The sequence below is a fragment of the Ictidomys tridecemlineatus genome, chromosome 2, assembly GCF_052094955.1.
Source record: "Ictidomys tridecemlineatus isolate mIctTri1 chromosome 2, mIctTri1.hap1, whole genome shotgun sequence".
NCBI lineage: Eukaryota > Metazoa > Chordata > Mammalia > Rodentia > Sciuridae > Ictidomys > Ictidomys tridecemlineatus.
The window spans coordinates 136,590,233-136,618,220 of record NC_135478.1 but is presented as its reverse complement, the minus strand read 5'-3'; the positions used below and the strand labels follow the sequence as shown (position 1 = coordinate 136,618,220).

Sequence of the window (27,988 nt, the reverse complement as noted above, 5' to 3'; positions counted from 1 at the left end):
GCTGATAGTACTTGTTAGTACTCTGGGTGAAAATGCTGAACTGAGATAGAACTAATTAAGAAAAAAAAGCTAGACAGAGAATAGGTGTTCATAGATACTTGTTGAATTTAATTTATATAATCTTACAGCAAGAGAGGACTTTAGAGATAATGTGCTTTCAGTTATTGCTTTTTCTTCTGGGAGTACGTTTTTTGCATATGCTTATTAAAGCACATACATCAGCAGGTCTCATGTTTTTTTCTGTTAACTCCTTGAGGACAAAGACATTGATTATAAGGACCCACCTTCCCACCTTCCCTGATGCTTGGAATATTGTAGGCACTCAAATGCTTGCTAAGTGAAAGAGTGAAAGGGAGTTTAAACTTCTCTTATCCATTATGGTAGCCATTAGTCAGTAGCTATTTTAATTAATTAGAATTAAATAAAATTTAAAATTCAGTTCCTTAGTTATACCAGCCACATTTCAAGCATTCATTTACCACATTTAGCTAGTAACTTCCATATTGGACAGAACAGAGAATATTACCATCAGTTGTGAGTTTTATTACACAGCACTGGTCTGGACTGTTTCCTCTATTTTGCAGCTCAAAATGAGCTCAGAGAAGTCAGTTGCTCAAAATCAATCCATCAGAAGCAGAACTGGGATTAAAAATAGGAACTCTTTAATCAATATTCATTTTTATTAAGTCACAGCTCTGATTCATTTCAGAATTCCAGTTATATATAAGCTTATAGCTCCACTAGTATTACAAAATATAAAAAGTTGAGAAAATAGTCTTGCATGACTGGTTGACTCCCACCTGGTCACTTGCTTCAGTCTTTTAATATGCTGGATTCTCTTTGTTTACATTTTATTTAGAAATTTTATATTCACATGATAAGTCAGTCAGTCTGCTTTCTTTTGTTAGGTCTTTGCATTAATGTTAGGCTAGCTTTCCAGAAGGAACTTGAAATTTTTCTCTGAGAACATTAAATAGTATTAATGTCATCTGTTCTATAAACAGCTATGAAAATACACCTGTGATTTTATCTGGGCCTGGTTATAAACCTAAGCCTAAATCACTCTAAATCCTTTCAAAATAGAATGGTATATCTTGATTTTGTTGTTGTTTTGGTTGAGTTTATTCTAACTCTTCTAAACTGTTTATTTTATCCAAATGTCTTCAACTTTTTGATTGGGTATTCTTAATGAAGATAGGAAGTGTCATATGTGAGTTGTTTATATGAAATACTTTGCATTAAATTTTAAGAGATCTTTACTAATTTGGCCTCTATCTGCTTGTGATTGGTAATGATTTACTAGAAACTTATTTACTGTTTACATCAGGAGAGGGAAGTGCTTTTAAATCTCTCACAACTTTTACCAGCCAATGTTTTTGTTAGATTTAGCCTCATGATGAGCTTCTTTATTACAGAAGTCTGAAGATGATAATGAATTCTAGAAATATAATGAACATTGGGGGTTTTGTTCTGGTAGACAGGAAGTTTTGAGATCTTGGTAGTTTTCTTTAGTTAAGTGTTAGAAACTAGATTATTTCTTTAAAATTTTCTTAAAGTTTCATATGGATATCTTAGAGTTCAAATTGGAGATTTGTGGTCCAAAGCTCCTTGACACACTTCCTGTGTGTGGTAGGCTAGAACCGTGAATGCTCTCCTATGTGGCAAAAGGGGATTTTGCAGATGAGAGTAAGTTAATAATTTTGACACAGGGAGTTTATTCAGAATTATCTGGATGGGCCCTAATTGTATCACAAGTGTCCTTATAAGTGGGGAGTACAGGGAGGTTTGACTACACTAGAAGATACTGCAACATGGCCACAGATGCATAGGTTGTAGTGATGTAGCCAGAGGCCAAGGAAGGATTGCTGTGGTATCTAGAAGTGAAAGAGGTAAGTAACAGATTCTCCCCTGGACCCTTCAGGAGAAATCAACCTGGTGACACATAGATTTTTAGACCCTTATTTGATTCACTTTGGATTTCTAGCATCTGAACTATAAGAGAATCGATTTCAGTTTTTTGAGCCATTGAGTTTGTGGTTATTTGTTAAAGTGGCAATAGAAAACTAGTACAGTGTGGCATTTGTGAACTAAATACACAAGATCAGGAACTCTAGGCCTGTGGAATTCAACTCCATATCCTTAACATCCTAGAAGAGTGTCTTGTAAAAGGTAGGCACTCAGTGTATTTGGAGGGGGTGAGGACAAGGGCATGTGGGAAAAAGGGAGAAAAAAAAGAAAGGAAACAACTCGGAGAGCTTATAATTAAAGTGAACCATATGAACATGGTGCAGGTATTTAGCTTATGGATAGAGCAGAGAAAAACAGTGGGGTTGAACTCTTAAAGCCCACCCATAACCAAATAGGGTCTGTATATTTGAAGATAACAGTTTGAAAAGTTGAACAGTAAGATGTAGAAAATAATTGAGAAATCAAATAAATCGAACAGTTTGAAACTCTAAAGATCCCTGTCTCATTTGAAGAAAAATACAAATGCATGCACACATGTATAAGGTATATTTTAATTAAAATTCAGATTCATTCCTACCATTCTTAATTTATATAAGGTGTCAAGAAGGTAGTTAAGGGGGCTGGACTAGTAGCTCAGTGGTAGAGTGCTTGCCTGACACCTATAAAGCCCTGGGTTCAATCCTCTGTACCACACATAAATAAAGAAAATAAAAGATCCATTGCGAACTAAAAAAGAAGAAGACAGTTGAGTATACTCATAGGTCAAGTGAGTGCAAGAAACAGCCTTGTATTTTTTATGACTAATTTTAATTTTATTTTAAAAAATAAGTTGTATGTTAACATGATGCAAAAGTCAAAATGTACAAAGTGATATACAAGTTTGTTTCCCATCTCTGTCTCCCAGTGACAGTTTCCATTCTCCTAGACATCCTATTACTATTTTTATGTCCTATCAAATATATAAACAAACATATCCTAAGTATTCCTTTTTGGTTTTATCTTTTAGCAGTTCATAGTATATAAGATATATTTTTCTACTTCTTATTTTGTTTTTCACTTAATGTTTGAGCTCCTTCTATATCAATGCATAGAGCTTCCCCATATTTTATGGTGACATATTATTCCATGTATCAGATTTACGTTTTCCACAAACATGATGGAATGTGCCTATTTCTTTACACTACTGATAGACAAATATTTTATGTCAAGGGCCCAGTAATTTAGGCTTCCAGGCCACATACATTCTCTGTTGCAAATTCTTCTAGGTTTTGTTTTATTTATAATCCTCAGAAACAAAAACCATTGTATTGTTGTTTGTTTTTGTGGTAATAGGAATTGAACTCAGGAGCTTTCTACCACTGAGCTATATCTTTATTTTATTTTTATTTAAAACAGGGTCTTGCCAAGTTGCCAAGGCTTGCTTCTAATTTGACATCTTCCTGCCTCAGCTTCCCCAGTGGCTGGGATTACTGGTGTGCACCATTACAGCCTAACATAAAATCTTTTCTTAACTCATAGGCCATATAGAAACAGTCCAAGAGAGCTGATTTGCTTACCTTTGCAAACATTTTTATCAATTTGATGAGTAAAACAATGGTGTCCCAATTTAGTTTTGTTTGTATTCCTCTTATCTGTGAGATTGAAAATATTTACAGCTGTTCATATTTCCTTTTCTGAGACTCTTTGTATGTTTTGCGCAATTTCCGGCTGTTGATGTTAGTTATAGTAGCTTTTCTTATAGGGAAATTATTTTTTCAATGAAATGGGTGAAAAAAATCCCCAGTTTTTTTTTTTTTTACTTAGTTTATAGATGATTTTGTCATGTAGAAATTTCTTTTGAGAGTTAAAAATTTATCAAACATTTTCTAACTTTTTAATTTTAGGTCTTCTCCAGCCTAAAGTTATAAGATAGTTGTTTTGTGGTTTTGCTTTTTCTCTCTATGCCTTTATTATCATTTAATTCTTTGATTTACTTAGACTTTAAGTTGTTGGAGAATAGATCCAACTTTATTTTTTCCAGATAACTCACCAATTGTCCTAACACCGTTTATTGAATTATTTTCCATCCTTCTCCTCTCTGTTTAAAATACTACCTTTGTTACTGTACTATAGTATTATATTTAGATCTATTTCTGTATATTCTGTCCCATTGGTCTAAAATAAGCTTGCTTTAGAAGTCTCAACCTTCACTAAATTATGTGTGTGATCATATTTTAATTGAAGAAATCTGGATGCTGCTTGCCCCTATATACACTTGTTCTTTGCTTGAACTCACTTCCCATTACAAAGGAAGAGATATCCTACTTCAGTAAGATCTGGGTCTCCACTTGCTGGTCCATTCTGGGACTTCGCTCCTCAAGTCACCCTCTCTTTTGCACCATTAAATTCTCCCCCTTTTTGGATGATTACTCTACAAACATTAAAAATATTAAAAAGTAACCAAACAACAAACTTTGTTCCTGATAATATTAACTCTAACCCCATTTCTCCATTCCTCTTAAAGAGTAAGAATTCATTTCTAAACCTACTCTTTAGCCCATTCCATTCTTGCCTTATTGGTGAGATAGCACTTCCTAAAGTCACCATCAGTCTCCATTTTGCCAAAACTAGTAACCAGTTAGTTATCTGTTCTGTTTCTCTTGTCACTGTATCTCGTCTCAGCCTCAGCATGATTGAGCTTTGATAACTAGGATCACTCAATTTCCTCCTTCTAAACCAACCTATCATGTTGTCTCAGGGCCCTTTCCTCTGCTTCCTCATATTCATCTCAATCTTATCCCTTAGAGAATTAGTTTGTTCAGTTTTGTGAATTTAAATTCAGACTGTAAATTGATATTCAAAGTTTTGTTTCTATCTCTATCCTGATCCCAGAACTCTGGACTAAAATATCCAGATTCCTACTAAAGAACTCCAATTAGGTGTCTACAACATAGGCAGATCTTTTGATTTTTTTCTTTAGCCTTTCTCCATCTTAGGTAATGTACCACCACACATTCAGATATTTGGGCCAAAAGCTTAGAAGTTACTCCTGCCACTGCTACCCACCCCCATCCAATCAACTAGCAAATCCTGTCAATTGATTCTCCATCCTAGCCTGGCCTTGAGCAGGACAACTTTAGTGACCTGGATTTCTTATTTATTATATGAAGTTGAAATAGCATATACCTCATAGGTTTGTTAATATATGGAGTATAGTACTCAAGTTAGCATGTACAGAGTGCTCAGAATAATGTCTAGCACTTAGGGAGTGGTCAATAAATGTTTATTTTTTGTTATCCCCAGGATAGCTATAGTAGTAATTATACTTGAACTAGTTGTAGTGGTGAAGCTAGTATTCTTATTATTTCTGCTAATGCCACTGCATCCCGAATCTCTTTCCTCTCTTGCATGGACTCCTGGGATAGCCTCCTTCTATATCAACTCTTTATCCCATTACCTTCTTATTTTTTTCATTGCACTTAGGACTAATAGAATTTTCTTATTTGTGTATGTATTTTTAAGTTCTAGTAGGAAAAGGCATTGGCTGCTTACCATTTAAAACAACATCTAGTATTTCAGTTTGTATCTTCAATGTCCCACAAAGATCTTTTGTTGAAGGCTTAGTGCCCAGCCTTTGACACTATTGGGAGGTTATAGAACCTTTAGCAGGTGTGATTTAACGAAAGGAAGTTAGGTGATTGGGAGCATGCTATGAAAGGGTTACTGGACCCAGCCCCTCCTCTCCCTCTATTTGCTTCCCAGCCACCATGAGGTGAGCACGTTTGCTGTACCATGCCATCTCTCTCATGATATTTTGCCTCACCACAGACCAAAAACAATATGACCAAGTAATCATGTCCTTAAACCTCTGAAACCACAAGCCAAAATAAATCTTTTACCTGTTAAGTGGATTTTCTCAGGTATTTTGTCCCAGCAACAGAATATTAACATGCCAGTATTAAGCAGCTAAGTTGTATAGTACCAGGTTTTTTAATGGGAGCAAGGAATATTTCCTTGGTGGGAATTGCTTTTCCTGGATGGTCTCTTAGAAATCTGATGTGCCACTCATCATTATTAGGGAATGTCTGTACTTTGGAAAAATGTCCTTAGAAATCTTTGTCTATTTCTGAGTCACAGACTATATTTTGAATTGTTCTGGAAGAAAAAGTGTTTTAACCCATTTGGTGTAACTGCTTAATGTTTGCTCATGCTCTCTCCCTCCCTCCCTCCCTCCCTCCTTCCCTCCTTCTCTCTCTCTTTCTCTCCCTCTCTCCCTCTCTCTCTCCCTCCCTCCCTCTCCCTCTCTCTCTTTCCCCCCACACTTCCTCCCACCCCTGCGTGTGCATGCGCACACACACATAAACACACACCTTAGAGTATTAATTGATTTGGTAACACCCTGAGCCCATGTGGTACTTACTGTTTTAAACATAAAAGTTACATAGCCACAAAATGATTGTAGCTACCAGCAACTTGGGATCATAATAGTGAAAAGAAATCATTTTCTTATTTGTTTAGAAACACCAGCAGTATCTTTCAGATTTTTGGTAAGTAATCTGTAGTACTTTCATTATTACTTTTTTTTGTTGTTGTTCTTGATGTTCTTGATGGACCTTTATTTTATTTATTTATATGCAGTGCTGAGAATTGAATCCAGTGCCTCACACATGCTAGGCAAATGCTCTACCACTGAGCTACAACCCCAGCCCATTATTACTATTTTTGAGTATTGATGATCATTCAGAATCTAATGACCATGTTCTCAGTACCCAGATGAAAAGATGGGGCTTCATCTTTGAATTGTATTGAACCCTTAGCCTAAAAATGTAGATTACTTTTTGTCATACCTTCATAGTTCAATCTGCTTCTGCTCTAATCATTATGATGTAATAATAATAACTGAATCAAAAATTGCATGTGTGGGGCTGGGGATGTGGCTCAAGTGGTAGCACGCTCGTCTGGCATGTGAGCAGCCCGGGTTCAATCCTCAGCACCACATACAAACAAAGATGCTGTGTCCGCCGAGAATATAAATAAATAAATATTAAAATTTTACAAAAAATTGCATGTGTGGTGTGAGCTCAGTTTTGCTGGGTATAGTGAAGGCAGTCTCAAAGGAAGTGTGTTAACATGCTCATGCTGGTAAATGAATACTAGGATTGTGGTTTGCTTGAATGTTTTTCAGTAATGGACAAGTGCCCTACCACTGAATTAAATGCCCTGCTGCTTTTCTGTATTGGTCACAAATAGACATATAGGTATAACTTCTGGGTGAGACTTGAAATAAGGCCTCGCTCTTAGATTCCAATACAACTGATATGTTAGGCACATATCTGTTGCCTTTACTTGTAATAGGCAGCAGTAGCTGCTTTACATCAATTGGGTCTGAAGCATTCCTCAAGGTTAAGTCTGGCTATCTACATTTGTAGTCATTCATTGAACAGACATGCACTGAATGACTGATTTCACCAAGTCATGTTGGTTATATTAAGCATAAGTTAAACCAAATAGGTCCTGCACTCAGATTGTTTCTAGTATTCTGTACCAGAGAAAACCCATATAGAACAACTACACAATTAAGTGATTTCAAGTTGTGATAAAGGGCTTTAAAAGAAACGTAGCAGATGTTATCTGAGAATACAGGGCAGGGGAAAGCCTTATTTGTATTGAGAGTTTCAGGTAAAGTGAGACCAGAAGTTAGCCAGATCAAATAAAAATATGCCAAACAGAGGAAAACTACATGGCAAAGGCGAGAGGCAGAGGAAAGAATTTAAGGAACAGAAGGAGACCAGCATATGTTTGATGTAGCTGAGCTAAGAAAGATGGGCACAGATAGGGAAGTAAGCAGGGTTGGGCATAGTTCTGTGAGCTGCAATTTAGGAAAACTATCTGTAACCTAAACAAGTCAGAAACATCCCCTCTATTCTCTAATAACAAAAAAGTTTCTTTGCTTGGGCCTCCATGTACACTTGAGATTGCTCTTGACCCTGCAGCCTTTTTTCCCCTAATGCCCAGTACCATGGATATTAAAACCATATTACTACAGCTTCTGTAGAAATCTGGTCTTCTCCACACTGACCACCTAAATGTCTTAAACAAATGCATAGTCTGAGGAAAGTGAGGGCATGTTAGGCCCAAGTATTTAATTAAGATTGTCCACTCCAGCAAACACAAATGTTTTAGTAATGGTACTTTTGAGTTTGCAGTGTTGTATTCAATTTATAGTTCTGTTACCAAGTTGTTGGAATGTGGTCTGTCTTGTAACATGACAAGCCTTTCAGTGAGTTCCTTAACCTAAGGCATGGCAGTCTTTTTTTGGTCATTTATTTCTTCCTGAAATCAGAAGGAGCATCTCTCTAAGTATTGCCAATATGGATTAATATGAAACAGTGATTCTTTAACCTTTTTTCATAATTTGTGTGAATGTATTCCAGTGTAACAAGTATTTTGTTATTGCCAGCATGTGATTGCACTGGGAACTCCACATTTGGTCACAGCTCATTATGGAAATGACTGTAAGAGAAATGCCCTTGAGTCATTTGCTTATTTCATTGTCATGGCATTCTCTGATAAGTGGTTCTTTCCCTAAGTGAGCACACTTCATTTGCCATCTGTTTATAATCACTGCAGAATGAAAACTAGTATCATGAACCCTAGGGACATCATATCTCTTTCCTACACTGGAATTCTGAGGAAGAATATACTGAGCGTTACTTGTCCTTTGGTTCTTCTTAGATCCTTCTTAATCCTCCAGTGAAAACTCGACAACACACAATGGCTGCAAATAAGCCCAAAGGTCAGAATTCTTTGGCCTTACACAAAGTCATCATGGTGGGAAGTGGTGGTGTGGGCAAGTCTGCTTTGACTCTTCAGTTCATGTATGATGAGGTAAGCACTAACTTCATAATGAGTATCAAAGTCTAGCTTAGTTTTGGTGCTATTTTGTATAGATTCCTTGGATCCTTAAAAGCTACTCATAATGTATTTTTCCATTTTTAAGTTCAGAGCCAACATATGTATATGACTTCATTTTACAAGTCAGGAACTCAAGATCCTTAAAAACCTCAGACTTTAAAAACAGAACAAAACTAAAAACAGTATTCTTTTTTTTTTAAAGTAATCTACTTTAGATCTTAAATTTTAGTCCTTTTAATGAAGACTCCTACTCCTATTAAATTAATAGGACTGGTAGATGCAGAACCTTATTGAGACTCGAGGTTAACATATATAAAATGTTCTTTAATGATCTCAATGGAAAAGTTAGTTTTTATTTTGGATTTGATGTGGCATCATACATCTTTAACCAGGTAAACACCATATCACTAAAATTTGTAATTATTAGGCTACAAATTTATGTGCATGTATTTATATCAGATTTTATTATCCTTCAGTTAAGGTTTCAGCCTATATAAAATAATATATTCCTTTCTTAGAGGACTGCCATCAAGTCTTAATGATTTAAGAGTTAATAATTCAATTTAAACATTTATCCTCAGTACTTCCTCTCAGTAGAAACCAGGTTTTATGGTGGCAATGTACTCTTTTTTACTTAATTCTCATAACAATCCTACATGGTAAGTAATGGCATCACCATTTCACAAGGAAGAAAAAAACCTCAGAGAGGTTATCCACTTAGCCCAAGAAGGGCAAGTATTATAAGTGTTATACCTGGTTTTCTGCAAAATATAATCCAGCAAATTTCACCACCCCAAGTCTTTTTTTAATTGTCTGTAATTTACATTTCTTTCACACACACACACACTCCAAACCCTCAGATTCATTCATTTTCCTGATTGTTGCAAGTGACTATGAAAAAAAGTTTAGGGAGAAGGAGGATTGAAGTGGTACTTCAAATGAAATTACTGATTCATTCATTCATTTGTTTTTCACACTATTCATTTGACAGTCTTTTCTCAAACTAATCCTTTTATCAGTCCCCTTCTTGACAGTAAAGAAGCCAAAAGTAAAAATATCCACACGCCTAACTTTTGATGATGGTTAAGCACGGTGTTAGAATATAAATGTGGTAAAATGTTGAATAACTTTTGCAGTTACAAAATACTGTCCATTTTCTAAATAATTGTTTATGAGTGTCTACCAGTCTAGATGCTATTCTAGGCTTTAAAGATACAGCGCTGAGAAGCATATCCAAAGTCTTTGCTCTCAAGGGTTATATTCTAGTGGTGGGATATGGAAATTAAGCAAATAAGAAAATATCAGATGATAAAAATATTTATAGAAGCTAGTAAAAAAAAAAACCCACAAAATAACTGTATACATGTGTGTTCATACATATGTGCTAACAGTGTTGTCAAAGGATTCATTAAGATACATGAAAGAAATTTATGAAGTTGATGACAGGAGCAGGAATGTAAAGTTGCTTAATTGTATTATTTGAAAAATCAAGTTTGGGAAGAACTCTCACAAGTCTAAGCTTTGACCTGCTATAGATTAGCATAAGTCACTTTTATTCATTTCGTTTTGGAGAAAGAAAAGACTTAATGGTACTTTCATATTTACCTAAATATTGACCTATAAGTTATTTCCACAGTTCTAGCACAAAAATTTATATTTAGCATCTCGTAGAAAGGTGTTCTTATAAATTTAATAAAATATATGTTTAATAGTTTTGACATGAATAGTATTTTTTAAAGAAAGCAAAAGGCATAATTTTCAAGCTGTAAGCAGTCTAGAGGTATAACAGTTCATCCCCCATTTTTTATAATTAAATATTTCAAAGTAAGAAGTTTTAAAAAGCAAAAGTACCCTTAAAAAATAGACATGTTTTTCATTTTTTTCTAGTTTGTGGAGGACTATGAACCTACCAAAGCAGACAGCTATAGGAAGAAGGTGGTGCTGGATGGGGAGGAAGTACAGATTGATATCTTAGACACAGCTGGACAGGAGGACTATGCCGCAATTAGAGACAACTACTTCCGGAGTGGGGAGGGGTTTCTCTGTGTCTTCTCTATTACAGAAATGGAATCTTTTGCAGCCACAGCCGACTTCAGGTATGTTTGTGAATGATATTGCTCATAACATACTGCACAACAGTTCTCCAGAAACAAGGGGACAACAAGAGCTTCTTGCTTATTAGTCTTTTACTATATCTCTACTTGTGTTTATTTCTCACTTCAGTATTAGTATATGACTCTGTCCACTGTGTATGTACACACAATATTCAGGAAACTTTACATAAATCTTACAGCCATCCTAGTGCCAGCTATATTAGAGCTTGAGTTTATGGCAGCTTCAAGTATCCAGAGTTCCTTTATGCATTCCTGAAGTATTTCTCTTTAAAGTACTATTATTGCCCCGATAGTGAATAATCAATATAGTGAGCTTTTCCAGCTTTTAAGTCTTTTTTGTGTTAGACATTGATTTAGGAGCATTTTGTAACACTCAGCAGGCATTTTTTTTTTTTTTTGCCATTCTCCTCACAATTCATGTGCCCTGAATTTTTAGCATAGAAATAATTTTATGGACTGAATTTGTAAAATAGAAATAATCATTGTAGACTGGCACACTAGGTTGTATTCTACAATATGTCTTATTTACTATTTGCTTAATTAAAAATCTTTTTGGTTTAGCAGGGACAGTTTTGGTGAATGGGAGAGAGGTTCCTGTATTTATCTAAGAAAAGTTTGGTACAAATAAGGTTCTTGGGTACTCTTGCAAATACTTTATGCATAATTAAACATGTTCTTTAATTACATATTTTTATTCCTGTGTTACATATCAGCTTTGGTTATAGGGGGACACAAAAGAAAGATATAATGTATCCTCTGATTTCAAAATTTACACAACCAAGTTGAATATGTAAAGCAAAAGCAAGCATAAGTAAATATTTATAATTAATATTATAATTAAATAATAATATAATTAAATACAGGATAATGTAGGGAAACACTGGCAGTGATCACTACAAGGATCCAGCATGGGAAAGGAGTCGCAAAGTAGATGAGCCTGAAAGAGAAGGATTCCACAGATGAGAAAAATGGCATTTTAATAGTTGTACAAGAAACTGAACCAGTGCTTATACAGAGCATTCCTTTTTATGTACACTTGAACGACTCAAGAACTTAAAGGTTTCTAAGTTAACTGTCTTTGTAAAAAGGTACATCATTGAGAAACTGTAAAATATAGATGTGTTTATAAAATTAAGTTTGTTGGTTTCTACAAGGAATTTCATATACGATAGAATGCAAAGGGTGGTAGATCTAATAACTTGCAAACCTGGAGACATGTCGAAAGTTATATAAATGTCAGTGCTTATTCATTCATTCAATAAATATGAAAGTTGATTATGTAGCAGGTCCTGTTCTAGGTAATGGAATAAATTTGTCACCATAGTTACTAAAGCCAATGTGGTATTTCAAGGGAATAAGGTATTTTTATGCCAAGAGAGAATCTTGGGCTATTACTGTTACAAAAAATAAGGATGATTCATTACTCTTCTTGTAAAGCTCCAATGTAGTGCCCTTCCCATAAATAAAAATGACCCCAGTGACTCACCAGCAATGAGAAAGAAAGACATTTGTGAGAATGGTTACAGTAGGCACTCCACATGGTATCACACTTTTTTACTGAGCTTGATTATGTTTTCCCTGATAAGGTTAAAACGTCTGGAAAGCAGAACCCATTTTTTACCCATCCCTATCTCTGGTACTCACTGTTGGTACAGTTGTGATCATATAACAATACAGTACACATTTAATAAACATTTTATTTGATTTGAAAACTCTTTACCTTTTTGGTGTTCTCTTTCCTTACAACAAAAATGAAGACGTTCGACCAGATTGTAAAAGAACTTTTCTATTTTAAAATTCTCTAATAGCATAACATTAAGGAAAATGTATATGAAGGCTATAGACACAGAAATACCTTTCTCTGACACCCAGAAAAGTAACTAATAAAACTATTATTTCTAGAGGGGAGGGGGGATAGTAGGGGATAGGAAAGGTAGCAGAATACAACAGTCACTAATATGCCATTATGGAAAAATGTGAATGTGTAACTGATGTGATTCTGCAATTTGTATTTGGGGTAAAAATGGGAGTTCATAACCCATTTGAGTCAAATGTATGAAAGATGATATGTCATGAGCTTTGTAATGTTTTGAACAACCAATAAAAAAAAAACTATTATTTCTAAAGAATATTGTCTTCTCACCTCTGGCCAGTATATTCCAGATTTTTCATGGTCATGTTTCTGATACTATTAATCATGCCATAATTTTAGTATAGGTCTTCCTGCAGCATCTGACTAAAAGTAGCTTAGTAGGTAATTAATGAGTATATACATATGTGACCACAAGCACTAGAGTCATGAACATTTGAGTTAGACTCACCTTCCTGGTGGTTATTGAGACTGAGTGAAAAGTCAGTTGTTATCTTAGTTCGGGCTACAGATCATGATGGATGGTAGTTAAGAAAATCTCAGCACATTTGTCATTACCAACCCTGGAAAAAGGTTTTGGTTGGCTAAAATCCTCTTCACAAGCACATCATAAATGTAAAGCAATGATGGTGAGCATTGACATGCTTTTTGCAAGGTATCATTTGAGTGACAGGAAACATAGAACTGTGTAACTGTAACTGTACAGTTTAGCCTAAAATACCCAAATATTATGCTTTTTAACATTTTTATTTTTTAAAAGGATTTTTAAAGTAAATACAAATCAGTGAAAAATGGAAGTGACTTTCTGTGTGGTTCATAGTCCATACATATTAGAACAATTGAGAATTCAGGTTCAGGGAATTTGTTGCAAGCATTGAGTCTGTTAGAATATTTGCTACGTATCAGTAATTAGGCAAATGAAGTAATAACAGTAACACTACCTGATATTCATATAGTGCTTACCATGTGCCACTGTTCTAATTACTTACATAAATCAGTTCACTTATCAAACAACCCTAAGAGGTAGATACTACTGTGTTTCATAATTTCTAACCTATACATTTCTCAAAAGTCAGGACTATGACCTGGCATCGTAACCTTATAATTGGCAGTTTTCTTGAGAGTACATAAAATAATGTTTATTAGTGAATTCTTAAATTTGACTTTCTGAAAGTATTATTTCCACATCTTTTAATGAAGAAATTGAAACACAGGGAGATTAAGTCATTTGTCCTACCTAGGTCATGCAGTTAATAGCAGAGAATTAAAATCCAGGAGGTCTACCTCCATATTTCTGAGTTTATCAGTGATATTATACTGGTTGGTGCTCATAAAACTAATGACAAGTTTTTTATAAAACCACATGACTACCACATTTCATATTTTTAAATAGAATGTCATGTTTTCTATTTAAAATATAGCATATTCTCTAATATTTATTCTTTTTTAATAATTTAACAGGTTTGTTTTTTTGTTTGTTTTTTGTGGTGCTGGGGATCAAACCCAGGATCTTGAGCATGGGAGGCAAGTACTCTACCAACTGAGCTATATCCCCAGCATTAGGGCATTATTTTTAAATCATATAAACTATCCTATGACAGTATGTTGTTATATCACTCATTATTTTACTACTATTAAATATAGCCCTCAGCCAAAACAATGTAAAACTTTTTCTTTTTTTTTCAGAAAGGTATGGTCTGATCACTGTTTCATAATAGCACCAGACAGGAAAGTATCATATAATATGGAGAACCTCACCATAATGCCAGACCTCCTGTTGTTTACTCTAGATCAGAGATAGGGGTCTCTCATGATGAAGAAGTTTTGGGAACTAAGCCTTCTTGGTCAGGGTTTGTTCCCTTCACAATCCTGTTATGAGAATCCCTGTGGTATCTAGCATAGAAGTTGAATGTGTTTTCTGGAGTTAAATTTCTCAAGTTCAAATTCTTGATCTACTTACTCAGTTGTAACTCTAAGCAAGTTAACATAGATTTTGTGTTGATGTAAAAAGTAAACTTAACATGTTCCTCCAGTAGATAATCATAATAACAGCTAATAGCATTTATTGAATGTTTACTATGTGCCGTGCAGTTATAAGCACTTTACATTTACTCCTCATAGCAACCATATAAGGAAGGTATTGTTGATCCCATTTTATAGAAAAGGAAATGGAGACAGAATACTTTTCTCAGAGTCACATGATTAAGAAGAGCAGAACCACAATACTTACAAATTAGTGACACTTCATAGTATATAATTTACCTTTAAATGAAAAATCTATGCTGAGGAGCTACTTCCTATAATTTCTGGCATGTGTGAGACTTTAAAAATATTATGTGGGACCTTTGATATGATGTGATAAGAATAGCACTCTCTACCTGTGTGATCTTTCTCCCAAAATCCTATACTCCAGTCGTGAGAAAAACATTGCACAAATCCCTGCTAGGAGACATTCTACAAATTACCCTAACCAGCACTCCTCAAAACTATTAAGGTCATCAAAAACAAAGATACTCTGAGAACTATTACAGCCAAGTGAATTCTAATGAGACTAAATGTCATGTGGTATCCTGGATGGGCTCCTAGAACAGAAAAAGGATGTTAGGTTCAAACTAAGAATGTCCAATAAAGTTTGGGCTTAAATAATACTGTATCATTATTGATTTATTCATTTTGGTACACATACTCATACTAATAAACGATGTTAATGATAGTGGAAACTTTTCATGCTATGATCTCAGCTTTTCTGTAAATTTTAAAAAAACCTTCCGAAATAAAAAGGTCATTTTAAAAATATGAAAACATTTGGGGAAGGTTGTACTTGATACTTTTTGTTTTGCACCTCTGCTTGTTATGTTTATATTCCCAACTGGTTTATTTTTCTATCATTACTGAAGTGAATGTGCATCTCAGATAATTGATGATAGAATAAGAAGTATTTATTACTTTTTATGATGTGATAGATAAGCTTGTTGCTTATAGAAATATATATATAATTATAAACATGCTGATTGCAGATAGTTGCTACGTTTTTATCATGTAGAAGTCATGTTAATATTTCTCATTTTCTCTTATCCAGGGAGCAGATTTTAAGAGTAAAAGAAGATGAGAATGTTCCATTTCTATTGGTGGGTAACAAATCAGATTTAGAAGATAAAAGGCAGGTTTCTGTAGAAGAGGCAAAAAACAGAGCAGACCAGTGGAATGTCAACTATGTGGAAACATCTGCTAAAACACGAGCTAATGTTGACAAGGTAAAATGTGGCTCTCTTTAATACTACATCATGTTAAAAATAGACTGATTTGCTTTAACTCAGCTCCATTTTGTCTAGAGTGTTATGAGATTATTAAATAGAGTTTTAATACAATTTAATAAGTTATCTTTGCTGCATTCTTAAGTTAAAGTGTTAGGAATTTCTTACATGACCTTGTCTTTAACTTCCCAAGAGTCATTAAAACATGAGTTACTATAGCTGATTGTACTTTTTTTTTTTTTTTGTAACACTGATGGCATTCTGTTTTTCTTATTTTGATGTTTTTCTGAGTGTTTTTCTTATACTGATGGGGCTGCCTAGTTGAAAAGGAGTTGTAAAAGTCCCAAGATGGCAGTACTGAATGTTCTCTCCATGACCTGATGCCTGCCCAGCCCATTTAAGTTCTCAGAATGAAGGTGCCAGGCTGGGGTTGTGGCTCAGTGGTAGAGTGCCTAGCATATGTGAGGCACTGGGTTCGATTGTCAGCACCACATAAAAATAAATAAATAAAGTTTCATTCACAACTAAAAATCTATTTATTAAAAAAAAAATGTGAAAGTGCCTCCCAAGATAAAGTAATCTCCAAGATAAAAGGATTTTTAAATCTCTGTTACTACTATTATATTCTCTACCCTGAGCTTTTTTTTACCTCTGAGTAGAAAGGGAAATTCAGTTTCCTTCTTCCTTATGTTCCCACTTTGTGCTCCTGGGAACCAGATGTGGAACCCCTGCTAGGTGTCTAGGAGCCTCCCCAAGTATATTTCATTCTGCTGCCTCCAGTGATTAGGAAGATTGTGTTCTTGGTGGAGGCAGCACAGTTGCTTGAGGGCCTCCAGGTGAGAACTTTCTTCACCCCCCAAATATCCAGGCTCTATAGCTGTGCCTTTTAATCTCCAGTGTGCAAATTAATTGCCTGTAAAGCTTAATAAACACCCATCCTTAGGTCTTACCCCGAGGTTTTGCATCATTGAGTCTGGGATGGGGCTTGATTAGGATATTAAAAAGACCCACACTCTATGGAAAATGGTCCAAGATCAGGAACAGGTGTGGTGCAGAAAGAAAACACAAATGGCTTTTAAACTTGAAAAAAAGATTCTCACTTATAAAAAAGGAAGTACATTTTTAAAATGTAATCGCATATCCTTTTTTTTAACCTGACACATTGGAAAAAAGCAAAAAAATTGATAATACGTTCTTGGCAAGAGAATAGAAAAACAGGAAACTCATGTTGGTAGAAGGACAATGTGGTGATTATCTGTCAAAATTATGACCCAACAATTCAAGTTCTAAAATTACATTTTGCAGAAAAAAAATCATATACTCACTTAAAAATGTATGTTCAATGGTAAACATTGGGGCATTTATAGAAACAAAAACACCAGAGCTATCCAAGTGCCAGTAACAGACTGGTTTAAATTATGAAGTGTTCATGTAATGGAATTCTACCCAACCATTAAGAAAGAAATGGAGATAGAACTAAATGTGCTGACAGGAAATGATCTTCAGCATGAAGTGAGTGAAACAAGCAAGGTGCAGAACAGTGTCTGTAGTTTGTTGTTATCTATATTTTAAATGCACACTGAAGGACTGGGGGGTTGTAGCTCAGTGGTAGAGTGTTTGCTTTATGTGCATGAGGCCCCGGGTTAATCCCGAGCACTGTAATCAATCAATAAATGAAAAGTAAATAAATGTACACCCATATGTGTGTGTATATCCTAAGAATATGTAAGGATTTGCTTCCTGTAGTCATCACCAGAGAACTAAATTACAGGTATATGCTCATTTCTCTGTAAATACTCTTCTGGACTTCTTTATTTGAACTTTTTGCCATATGCATATTTTACCTTTTCAAAATAGAAAAAATAAAGGGATGAGGCTGTTTTAGTTCCTGTGGCTGCAGAAAAAAATAATTTCCTAGATAAAACAACAGATTGTGTGACATTAAGAATTTAGAGAGGGCATATTTGGAGATTGTTCGTATCTTCTTTACAGTGTTTGATGCCTTAGCTGAAAAACTTCGTGTCTGTAAGTATCTGAATTTAGGTTGTAAGACTTGTTCATACTTGTCTGGCTCAACCAGTGGATGCTGACTTTTATCCAGGGATGTCTCAGCTCCTATCCATGTCGGTTTCCCCATGTGTGTTGTCCACGTGTGTTAACTTGGACTTTCTCACAGTGCACTGACAGTTCCAAGGGCAAGTGTCACAAGAGAATAAGAACCAGTCAGAAGCTACACTGCCTTTTATTACCAAGTCTTTGAAGGGGCAGCATTATTTCATCCTGGTTCTATCAGTCAAGGTAGTCACAAAATCCCACCAAGCGTCAGGAGGAAGGCTGAGAATAGAATCTGCCTCCTAATAGAGAGTGTCAAGACTCTGGCAATACACATAGAAAGTATTGATGTGACAGTTTCAGAAAAGATAATCTGTCAATTCATGGTCACGTCCAACACAAAATTAAATTACATAGGCTGCTTATAAACTGAGGTACAAATTTATACTGAAAACTCGTAATTTCATATGCTGCTATTCCCTGAAAAGTGACTACTTTAAAGGCTAAATAAAAGTAACCTTTAGCAACTAATCAGTTTCTAAAATTAGGTTATACTTGGGGTTTTTTGGCTGAAGAAGTAATCTAATAGTTGGAAGAACTAATATTTATCAATACTTTTAAGAGCTGGGCACTGTGGCAGGCACTAACCATGTAATCCTAAATATATATGAGGCAAAGGTGGATACTCTTCTCATGTTCACTTTTTAGATGAGAAAACTGAAGTGCAGAAAGATACATAACTGGAGCAAGATCACATCTTTCCTTATTCTTTTACTTAAAAAGACAGAATAGGCATCATGTCTTCCATTTTGGATGTCATCCACTTCTAGAAACCTGATTTGTGAATTTTCAGGGACAGCAAGTGTCAATATTGTCTTCTGTGAAGTTGTGAAGCATCATACATTGTCACAGACAACAAATACTGGCTCCCCACAAGATTATTGGACTCACTCTTTATCCTTATCTGGATTCCAAATAAACTATTAAATAAAAATTTCAAAGAGGCAGGTTTTTATTCTACTCTGAAATGGTAACAAACCAATTTGTTGAACCTGGGGCATGGGCTACCACAGAGGAATCACAAGAAGTTAAAGGACCATCTGGGTGAACTACTTGTGCACTCATTGGCTTCATTCAGTGACCTTTATAGGACCCTCTAGTTTTAGTTCTTAATATGAAACTCTGAGGTTGCTCTTGATTTTAAGAAATGTCTTGGCAAAATGGAAAGAATTTGAACAAGTAAGTAGATGTCAGTCAATAGAGGAAGTATAATTATGATGTTAGTAGTCAGTTTTATGTTGGGGAAAGAATTTTAGGAGATATGTGCTTTAGTTTTTCAAAAATATTACTGTGGGAGAGGTGGGAGGGAAAGGGAGTGAGAAGGGAAATTGCATGGAAATGGAAGGTGATCCTCAGGGTTATACAAAATTACATAAAAGAGGAAAGGAGGGGTAAGACAAGATAATACAAGTGGAAGAAATGATTTACAGTAGAGGGGGTAGAGAGAGAAAAGGGGAGGGGAGGAGAGGGGAGGGAGGATAGTAGAGAATAGGACAGACAGCAGAATACATCAGACACTAGAATGGCAATATGTAAATCAATGGAAGGGTAACTGATGTGATACAGCAACTGTATACGGGGTATAATTGGGAGTTCATAACCCACTTGAATCAAACTGTGAAATATGATATATTAAGAACTATGTAAGTTTTGAACGACCAACAATAAAAGAAAAAAGAAAAAAAAATATTACTGTGGGGGCCAAGGTTGCTCTCAGCAGTAGAGCGCTCACCTAGTGTGTACGAGGCCCTGGTTTCGATCCTCAGCAACACATAAAAATAAATAAAGTAAAGGTATTGTGTCCAACTACAACGAAAAGATAAATATTTTTTAAAAAATTACTGTGAATTTTTTATTGTATAAGTAATGAATGAATACATGCTTATTTTATAAAGAATCATAACACAGAAATATAGGAAGAAAAAGTGAATAGCTTTACCCATATGCCACTTTCCTGCCCTCTCTGTAGTAACTAGTGCTAACACAGGTGTACCTTTCCAGTTAAAGGCAGGCATACATACATATAAAGGAAAGTTAACATTTGCTTATTTTACCTATATATTAGTAGGATTTGCATATGTTTCTGTACTCTTACCATTAATGCATATAAATAAATATACCCACATTCTTTTTAAAATCTACAAAATGTTCCATATTAGGTTTTTCCATATTTCTGCCATTTTCCTATTAATGGCACTTTGGTCATTTGCAATTTTTCTGTTACACACAGTATTTCAGTTAAACTTTCTGCATTAGTGCAATAGAAAAGACAAAGGTGAGCTGAGAGCTGTGGTGCACACCTATAATCCCAGCTACTCAAGAATCTGAGACTAGAGAATTCCAAGTTCAAGGCCAGCCTAGGCAAGACTCTGTCTCAAAATAAAAAAATAAAAAGGACTGGGAATTTTACTCAGTTATAAGAGTGCCCCTGAATGTAATCCCCAGTACCACCAAGAAGAAGGAAAAAAGGAAGGAAAGGAAAGTCAAGTATACATTTTAAATTGTAGTAACAAGTTACCCTCCAGAACAGCTGCCTTTACATTCCACCAGCAGTGTGTGGAGAAACATTTTACCATACAGCCTTGCCAGCCCAAATTAAAACAACCTTTAAAAATACCATTAAGATATTTTAATTTTTAATTTGTTTTCTGATTGCTGCATTTTCTGCTTTTTGGGGGGGCAGTTGGGGTGCAGTACTGGGGGTGAACCCAGAAAGCCTCACATGTTCTAGGCAAGCATTCTACCTCTGAGCTGCAACCCCAGCCCTGCACATCTTTTGATTGACTCACTGACTGGATTATCTGAAATCCCTTTCTTCTGCCCATTTATTAAATGAATTGTTTATCTTTTGGATTACTGAGTCCATTTTTTATTAAGGACATTGACCCTTTGTCCATTTACATGTTGTAAATATTGCCTCCTAATCTGTACTATATCTTTTTGGGGGGCTTATTTTGTCTTTTGGCATGGAAAACCTTAAAGATTATGTTGTCAAATATATTTCTATTTTCCTTTATGATTTCTGAGCTCTTAGCTTGCTTAGAAAGAATATCTACCACCAGCACAAAACTCAACTCAAAGTGGATCAAGGACCTAGGAATTAAACCAGAGACCTTGCACCTAATGGAAGCAAAAGTAGGCCCAAATCTCCATCATGTCAGATTAGGCCCCAACTTCTTAATAAAACTCCTGTAGTGCAAGAATTAAAACCAAGAATCAATAAATGGATGGATTCAAACTAAAAATGTTCTTTTCAGCAAAAGAAACAATCAGTGAGGTGAATAGAGAGCCTACAGATTGGGAGCAAATGTTTTACCACAAGCACATCAGATAGAGCTCTAATCTCTAGGATATATAAACCACTCAAAAATCTTAACACCAAAAAAACAAGTAACCCAATCAATAAGTGGGCTAAGGAACTGAACAGACACTTCTCAGAAGAGGATATATAATTAATCATCAAACATATGGAAAAATGTTCAACATCTCTAGCAATTAGAGAAATGCAAATCAAAACTACTCTAAGATTTCGTCTCACTCTAGTCAGAATGGCAGCTTTTAAGAATCCAGACAATAGTAAGTGTTGGCAAGGTTGTGAGGGAAAAGGTACACTCATACATTGCTGGTGTGACTGCAAATTTCCAATCTGGAAAGCAGTATAGAGATTCCTTGGAAAACCGGGAATGGAACCACCATTTGACCCAGTTATCCTGCTCCTCGGCTTATACCCAAAGGACTTAAAAACAGCAGACTTCAGGGACACAGCCATATCAATGTTTATAACAGCACAATGCACAGTAGCTAAATTGTGGAACCAACCCAGATGCCTTTCAGTAGATGAGTGGATAAAGAAAATATGGAACTTACTCAGCATTAAAAGAGAAGAAAATCATGGCATTTGCAGGTAAATGGATGGAGTTGGAAAATATAATGCTAAGTGAAATAAGCCAATCCCAGAAAACCAAAAGCTGAATGTTTTCTTTGATATGAAGATGCTGACTCATAATAACAATGGAAGAGGAGCATGGGAGGAATAGAAAAACTTTAGATAGGGCAAAGGGGAGGGTAGGGAAGGGAAGAGGAAAGGGGGTAGGAATGATGGTGGAATGAGTTAGAGATTATTACCCTAAGTACGTGTATGAAGACACGAATAGTGTGAAAATACTTTATGTACAATCAGTGACTTGGAAAATTGTGCTCTATATGTATAATACGAAATGAATTGCATTCTACCATCATGTAGAACAAATTAGAATAAATAAATAATTAACAAAAAAGAATACCATTCTAAACTTTTTAAAAATTTATTCAATTTTTTACTTTATTTCTGCATTTGGATTTTATAGGAGATCCTTAACCCATTGGAAAATATAATATTGTCTATCCTGTGAAGTAGGGGCTGAAATGAAAAAACTAGTGAAGGCAAAAAAAGTTAAACAAGAGCCTGTATATTTGTTTTTTCTGGGTTTTATTTTTATTTATGTGAGAAGAGTGATTTCTTATGGTCTGCAGAATTAGAAAGGACAATTTTTTTCTTTTTTCTTTTTTTTTTTTGGTGTGTCTGTGTGTGTGTGTGTGTGTGTGTGTGTGTGTGTGTGTGTGTGTGTGGTGCTAGGGAATGAATCCATAGCCTTGTGCATGTGAGGCAAGCATTCTACCAACTGAACTGTATCCCCAGCCCATAGAAAAAACAAATTTTGTACATAATGTATCACCCTAAAATGAGAAAAGAGAATGAGGAAGACAAGAGGAGAAGAAGATAGAGGGAGAGAAATAATATTAGAGTGTCTGTAATAAAATAAGTTGGAGGAAGCCCTGTGTCTAGGGGATTGTCATTTGTCTGGTTCATCAAAACTAGTTCTTTATTCCTATCCCTAGTTATTCATTTCATTTAATTGGCATTTAAGTAGGACTTCCTTCAGCTTTAACGCATTAAATTGGTTGATGCAGACTTTAAAAGTTTCCCATTGTTTTTTAAGCAAAATGACCTCGGAGGTTTCTGATAGGGATTCCTTGAAAATTTATTGCAGAGACTAAACGAAAATTAGAAATTAAACCTTCTTATAATATCCTTTCTTATAGTTGTGTATCTGCATGAGAAAGCAGTACTGTAGTAATTACATTTAGTTAGGATGGAGGCTTCCTACCGCAGCTAGTCAGCGCTGGATTTGAAGTAGAGGGCTTCCAAAATTCCATCTTTGATGAAGTAGAAGTTGAGCAACAACTAGTGAATTTTATGCCTATTTCATTCTTTTTGTGCATGGTTTTACTTTGTTTTGACAGAAATAGGGATTGAACCAAGGCCTTACATCTGCTAGGTAAGCATTATACCATTGAACTACATACCAAGCTCTTCTTTAAATTTTGAGACAGGATCTTTCTAAGCTGTCAAGGCTTGTCTCAAGCCTGCAATCCTCCTGCTTGAGCCATCCGAGTAGGTAAGAATACACTACATACTGTGTATTTCCCAGTAACAGTGTTGTTGTTCTTTGAAAGTGTTTTATATATACTGCAGGGTAATACAAATAAAGACAATGTAACACACACACACACACACACACACACACACACAAAATCAAACTACAAAGTGAAGTCTAGGACTTATTTTTATTTGTTGGGATTATTGTTTGTTTTGTTTTCTTTAAGTGGTGCTGGGGACCCAACCCAGGGCCTCACATTTGTGAGACAAGTGCTGAGTTCCTTCAGCCCTCTATTCATTGGAGTTTTGTTCTCATTTTTATTCTTAGCATATGAAATATTAATCTTATAATAGATACTATGTCTTAGAGACCCTTGAAATAACCCTTTCCTCTACATGATTATGTCACCAACTTGGAATACACTCAGTCTTATTTTATAAGTTTTCAGCTTTTAGGGATTGCTTTTTGTGTGTTAAGTGCATTTTTTTGAATGTATAAAACATTTACATTTCCAAAGAAGTTGTATAGTATAACAAGGTGTATGCAGAGGTACTTCACTAATCCCTCTACCTTCTTCCCTTCCTCTTGAAAATAAAATTATTAGCGTTTGGTTTTCATTTCATTGTTTCTTTTTGCAAGAGAAAGCAAATGTGTGTGAATTCCTGTTCTGCACACACACAAACGTGTAGCTGTCTATGCTATTCTGCACCTTGTTTTTTTCAGTTAAAGTTTTCATTACAGAGTTAAATGCATGTTAGGAAAAGCATGTTGGTCACTGCATACACATACTTGTTTACTTACAACATCCATTATCTTCATATTTTTTGCTTGTTTTTAGTCTCATTAAATTTGTTAATTCTATAATAGCTATTTTTTAAATTTTAGAGTGTAAAATTGTGAACTATATAGATTATTCATTATCATACACACACTCATAACCAATTATGTATAGTGCAAATCCATATCCTTCCAGGCCCCTCTCTGTTAAGAGAACAAGAACATTTGTAATTGAAATTTAATTATTGAATTGTTGTACTAGGAATTTTTAGTTATCATTTCTAAAGTCATTATTTGTTAATTCCCAGACATTAGACACAAATTCATAAATTCTCAAATATAGTGCAAAAAAAAGGTATCAAAATGATAAAGCATCTGTTTTCCTTATCTCCTTTTCTGAATATTTCTTTAAAATGGAGCTGAAGAAAATGAGTCACTATATATGATTATTTTTTTTATATATTTTTATTTTTTAGTTGTAATTGGACATAATACCTTTAGTTTATTTATTTTTATGTGGTGCTGAGGATCAAACCCAGGACCTCATGTTTTCTCAGCAAGCATTCTACCACTCAGCCACAACCCCTGCCTTATGATTAGTATTAAGTGTAAATTTTATTTTACAAATTAATCACTATTAAATGTGAATTAATAGAATACATTTGTTAATCTAAAGTACTCAGATATAATCCCATTGAGTTTTTCTCTTTTTTCATTTTTATCCTGAAAATTGGAATAGAAAGATTTTATTACATAAACATTTTTACCATTTTACAATTTAAAGTATAATTCAGAAAATGTTCCAATTTTCCCATTTTCTCAAGGTACTGGGAAAATCAGACTTTAATTTTCAGACTTTAGTTTTTTCTTTTCCAAAAAGAGCTCTTAGGGCTGAGAGTGTGGGTGAACACTTGCCCAGCACAGGCAACACTCTCCGCAGCACTGCCCCCACTGCCAAAAAAAAAAAAAAAAAAAAACTCTCAAATCTTTATTTTTCTATTATCCTCAAGATTTAACTGCTGAGATTTAAGTTCATATTGTTTGCTTATTTTACTTTATTTTCTTCTGTCTAGGTGTTTTTTGATTTAATGAGGGAAATTCGAGCCAGAAAGATGGAAGACAGCAAAGAAAAGAATGGAAAAAAGAAGAGGAAAAGTTTAGCCAAGAGAATCAGAGAAAGATGCTGCATTTTATAATCAAAGCCCAAACTCCTTTCTTATCTTGACCATACTAATAAATATAATTTATAAGCATTGCCATTGAAGGCTCAATTGACTGAAATTACTTTAACATTTTGGAAATTGTTATGTATCACTAAAAGCATGAATTGGAACTGCACAGAAAGTCAAATTCACTTAAAAAAGAAATTAACGTGGCTTCACCATGAAGCAAAGTTCAACTTAACTTCATAATTGCCTACATTTATCACAGTCCTGAATGTAGCGTGTGAGCTTGTGTTTCTCGGGCAGTCTTTCTTGAACTGTTAAAAGAGGTGAAATGTGGGTGGGGAATGGGAGCAAAGACCACTTTCTCTGGTGTTTATTATAAAGTTTAAATTTTATATCATTTTAAAATGTCTTGGTCTTCTACTGCCTTGAAAAAATGACAATTGTGAACATGATAGTTAAAACTGTACCACTTTTTTAACCATTGTTATGCAAAATATAGAAGGAAAAGTTATTGGCATGGTTGTTGCATATGGTTAAACTGAGAGTAATTTGTGGATCTGCATTAATTACCTGGTGATTAACTTAGAAAAGTAGTGTAAACTTGTACATGGAAAATTTTGAATATGCCTTAATTTTGAAAATGAAAAATGCCCAGTTACACCATTCTAGGTGTGTTCTCACTGGTACTGTGGGCCCACTCACTGCCCCAGGAGTCCTGGTGAGAGAAGATCTTACTTTGCTTAGATAAAGTGCAGCTTTTGTATAGAAGATTCTTGAGAAATTACTATCTGCTAGGAGTCTGTCCAAATTAAAAATGTGTGCCATACTCTGGTTCTTAAGAATAAAGTTCCAGAGCTCCTTGATTGCTTTTAAATAAACTATAAGGTAGTAAAGGAAGGGCCAGCATGTACTTGTAAGATAATTTTAGACTATGAGGATTCAGCACCAGTTATGTTTGAGTGAACCTTTTTTTTCTAAGATGCTGGTTCCTGGAAATCACTTTCTATAAGTGGTAAGCATTTAAGTGTTAAACTTCTAATCTCCTGGGAACAGGGCACAGGAAAAAGTCAACAGTGCTATGCAAATTGCACTAGAACACTTCGGGAAATATTCATGCTTGCCACCTGTCCTCTTCTAAATTTGTTCTCATGAGGTTACAGTTTGGCTTTATGGAAATTATTAGTATTTGTAGTCTGTTTATGTTCATAGTGAAGAACACTGTAACAACATTTTTCTAAAGTTAACATCAACCAATCAAACACAGGTATAGTGCAGAAAATGTTTGGCTCACAGATCAAACATTAGACTGGATCACCATTGTATGGTGTTCCCACGGGAAGAATTCTAGTGTGTTATTTGGGAACATAATTTCAATGGGAAGTTTACCACTATCAGATTTTTCTTATCCTCTTTAGAATGTGGCTAAGACAGTTGATTGAACAAAGTTTATCTTTCTGTTGCTCAGTCCTAATGTTTTAAAAGGTCAAAGATGTGTTCAGGATTCCAGGGAACAGGTGTGTATGTAAAGTTATCAAAAATAGGCTTTTTAGGAACTCAACTCCTTAGATATGACATCCAGCTTGTCATGTTAAATATTTGTCCTTAAGGGTTTGAGATGTACATCTTTCATTTCATATTCCTCATGAGCTATGCCATGTGCAGAATTAAAGTTACCAGTGTCGCGCTGGCCAGCAGGCCCAGCAGTCTCCAGTGTACTCATTGCAGTCTTATTGAACCAGGGGTCCTAACCACTAACATCGTGACTTTGCTTTGAGACCTTTCCTCTCCTGGGTACTGAGGTGCTATGAAGCCAACTGACAAAGATGCATCACATGTCTTCGGCTGATGCCACTACCCGATCGTTTATTTGCAATTTGAGCCATTTAAAGACCAATAAACTTCCTTTTTTAAAATGTTTGTGGTGTTACTTGATGTTTACAATATGACAGTTTGTTGACGGGGCATCTTTTTATATATATATTTTTAATTGTTTATGGACCTTTATTTTATTCATTTATTTATATGTGGTGCTGAAATTAGAATCCAGTACCTCACATGTGTGGGGCAAGTGCTCTACCACTGAGCCACAACCCAGCCTGGGGTCATCTTTATCAGAGATTTGAGGGACAATCTTTTTTTAAATTTTTTTTTAGTTGTTGATAGATCTTTATATTATTTATTTATATGTGGTGCTGAGACTTGAACACAGTGCATCATACATGCTAGGCAAGCACTCTATAACTGAGCCATAATTCTACCCCTGAGAAACAATCTTTTGAGCCATCGGTTTGGGGACATCCTTTGTATAATGCCAGATTTCAAGTTACAAACAGTGGCTCAGTATTGAACACAAAGTCAAAGTTGTAATTGGCATAATTCAGATTTCACTGTGCGGACCCATTCTTAGCAC

At 35.1% G+C, this 27,988-nt stretch overlaps 1 protein-coding gene across 6 annotated transcripts in view; it reads left to right on the top strand.

Annotated features, from left to right (window-relative positions):
• The window catches only part of Rala (RAS like proto-oncogene A), an 81,287-nt gene extending 53,796 nt beyond the window's left edge, over positions 1-27,491 (top strand). Inside the window, exons 2-6 of one of the 6 annotated variants that reach the window (XM_078039841.1) lie at positions 8,683-8,835; positions 10,750-10,958; positions 15,926-16,100; positions 18,093-18,125; positions 25,483-25,668. In XM_078039841.1, the coding sequence (XP_077895967.1) occupies positions 8,722-8,835; positions 10,750-10,958; positions 15,926-16,100; positions 18,093-18,107 (513 nt within the window). In that variant the 5' untranslated portion in view covers positions 8,683-8,721 and the 3' untranslated portion in view covers positions 18,108-18,125; positions 25,483-25,668. Of the gene's footprint in view, positions 1-6,465; positions 6,486-8,682; positions 8,836-10,749; positions 10,959-15,925; positions 16,101-18,092; positions 18,126-18,860 lie in introns of those variants that run through there. The other 5 variants (XM_078039843.1, XM_078039842.1, XM_078039840.1 and 2 more) reach the window with 5 other exon arrangements.
• Positions 27,492-27,988: the final 497 nt, after the last annotated feature.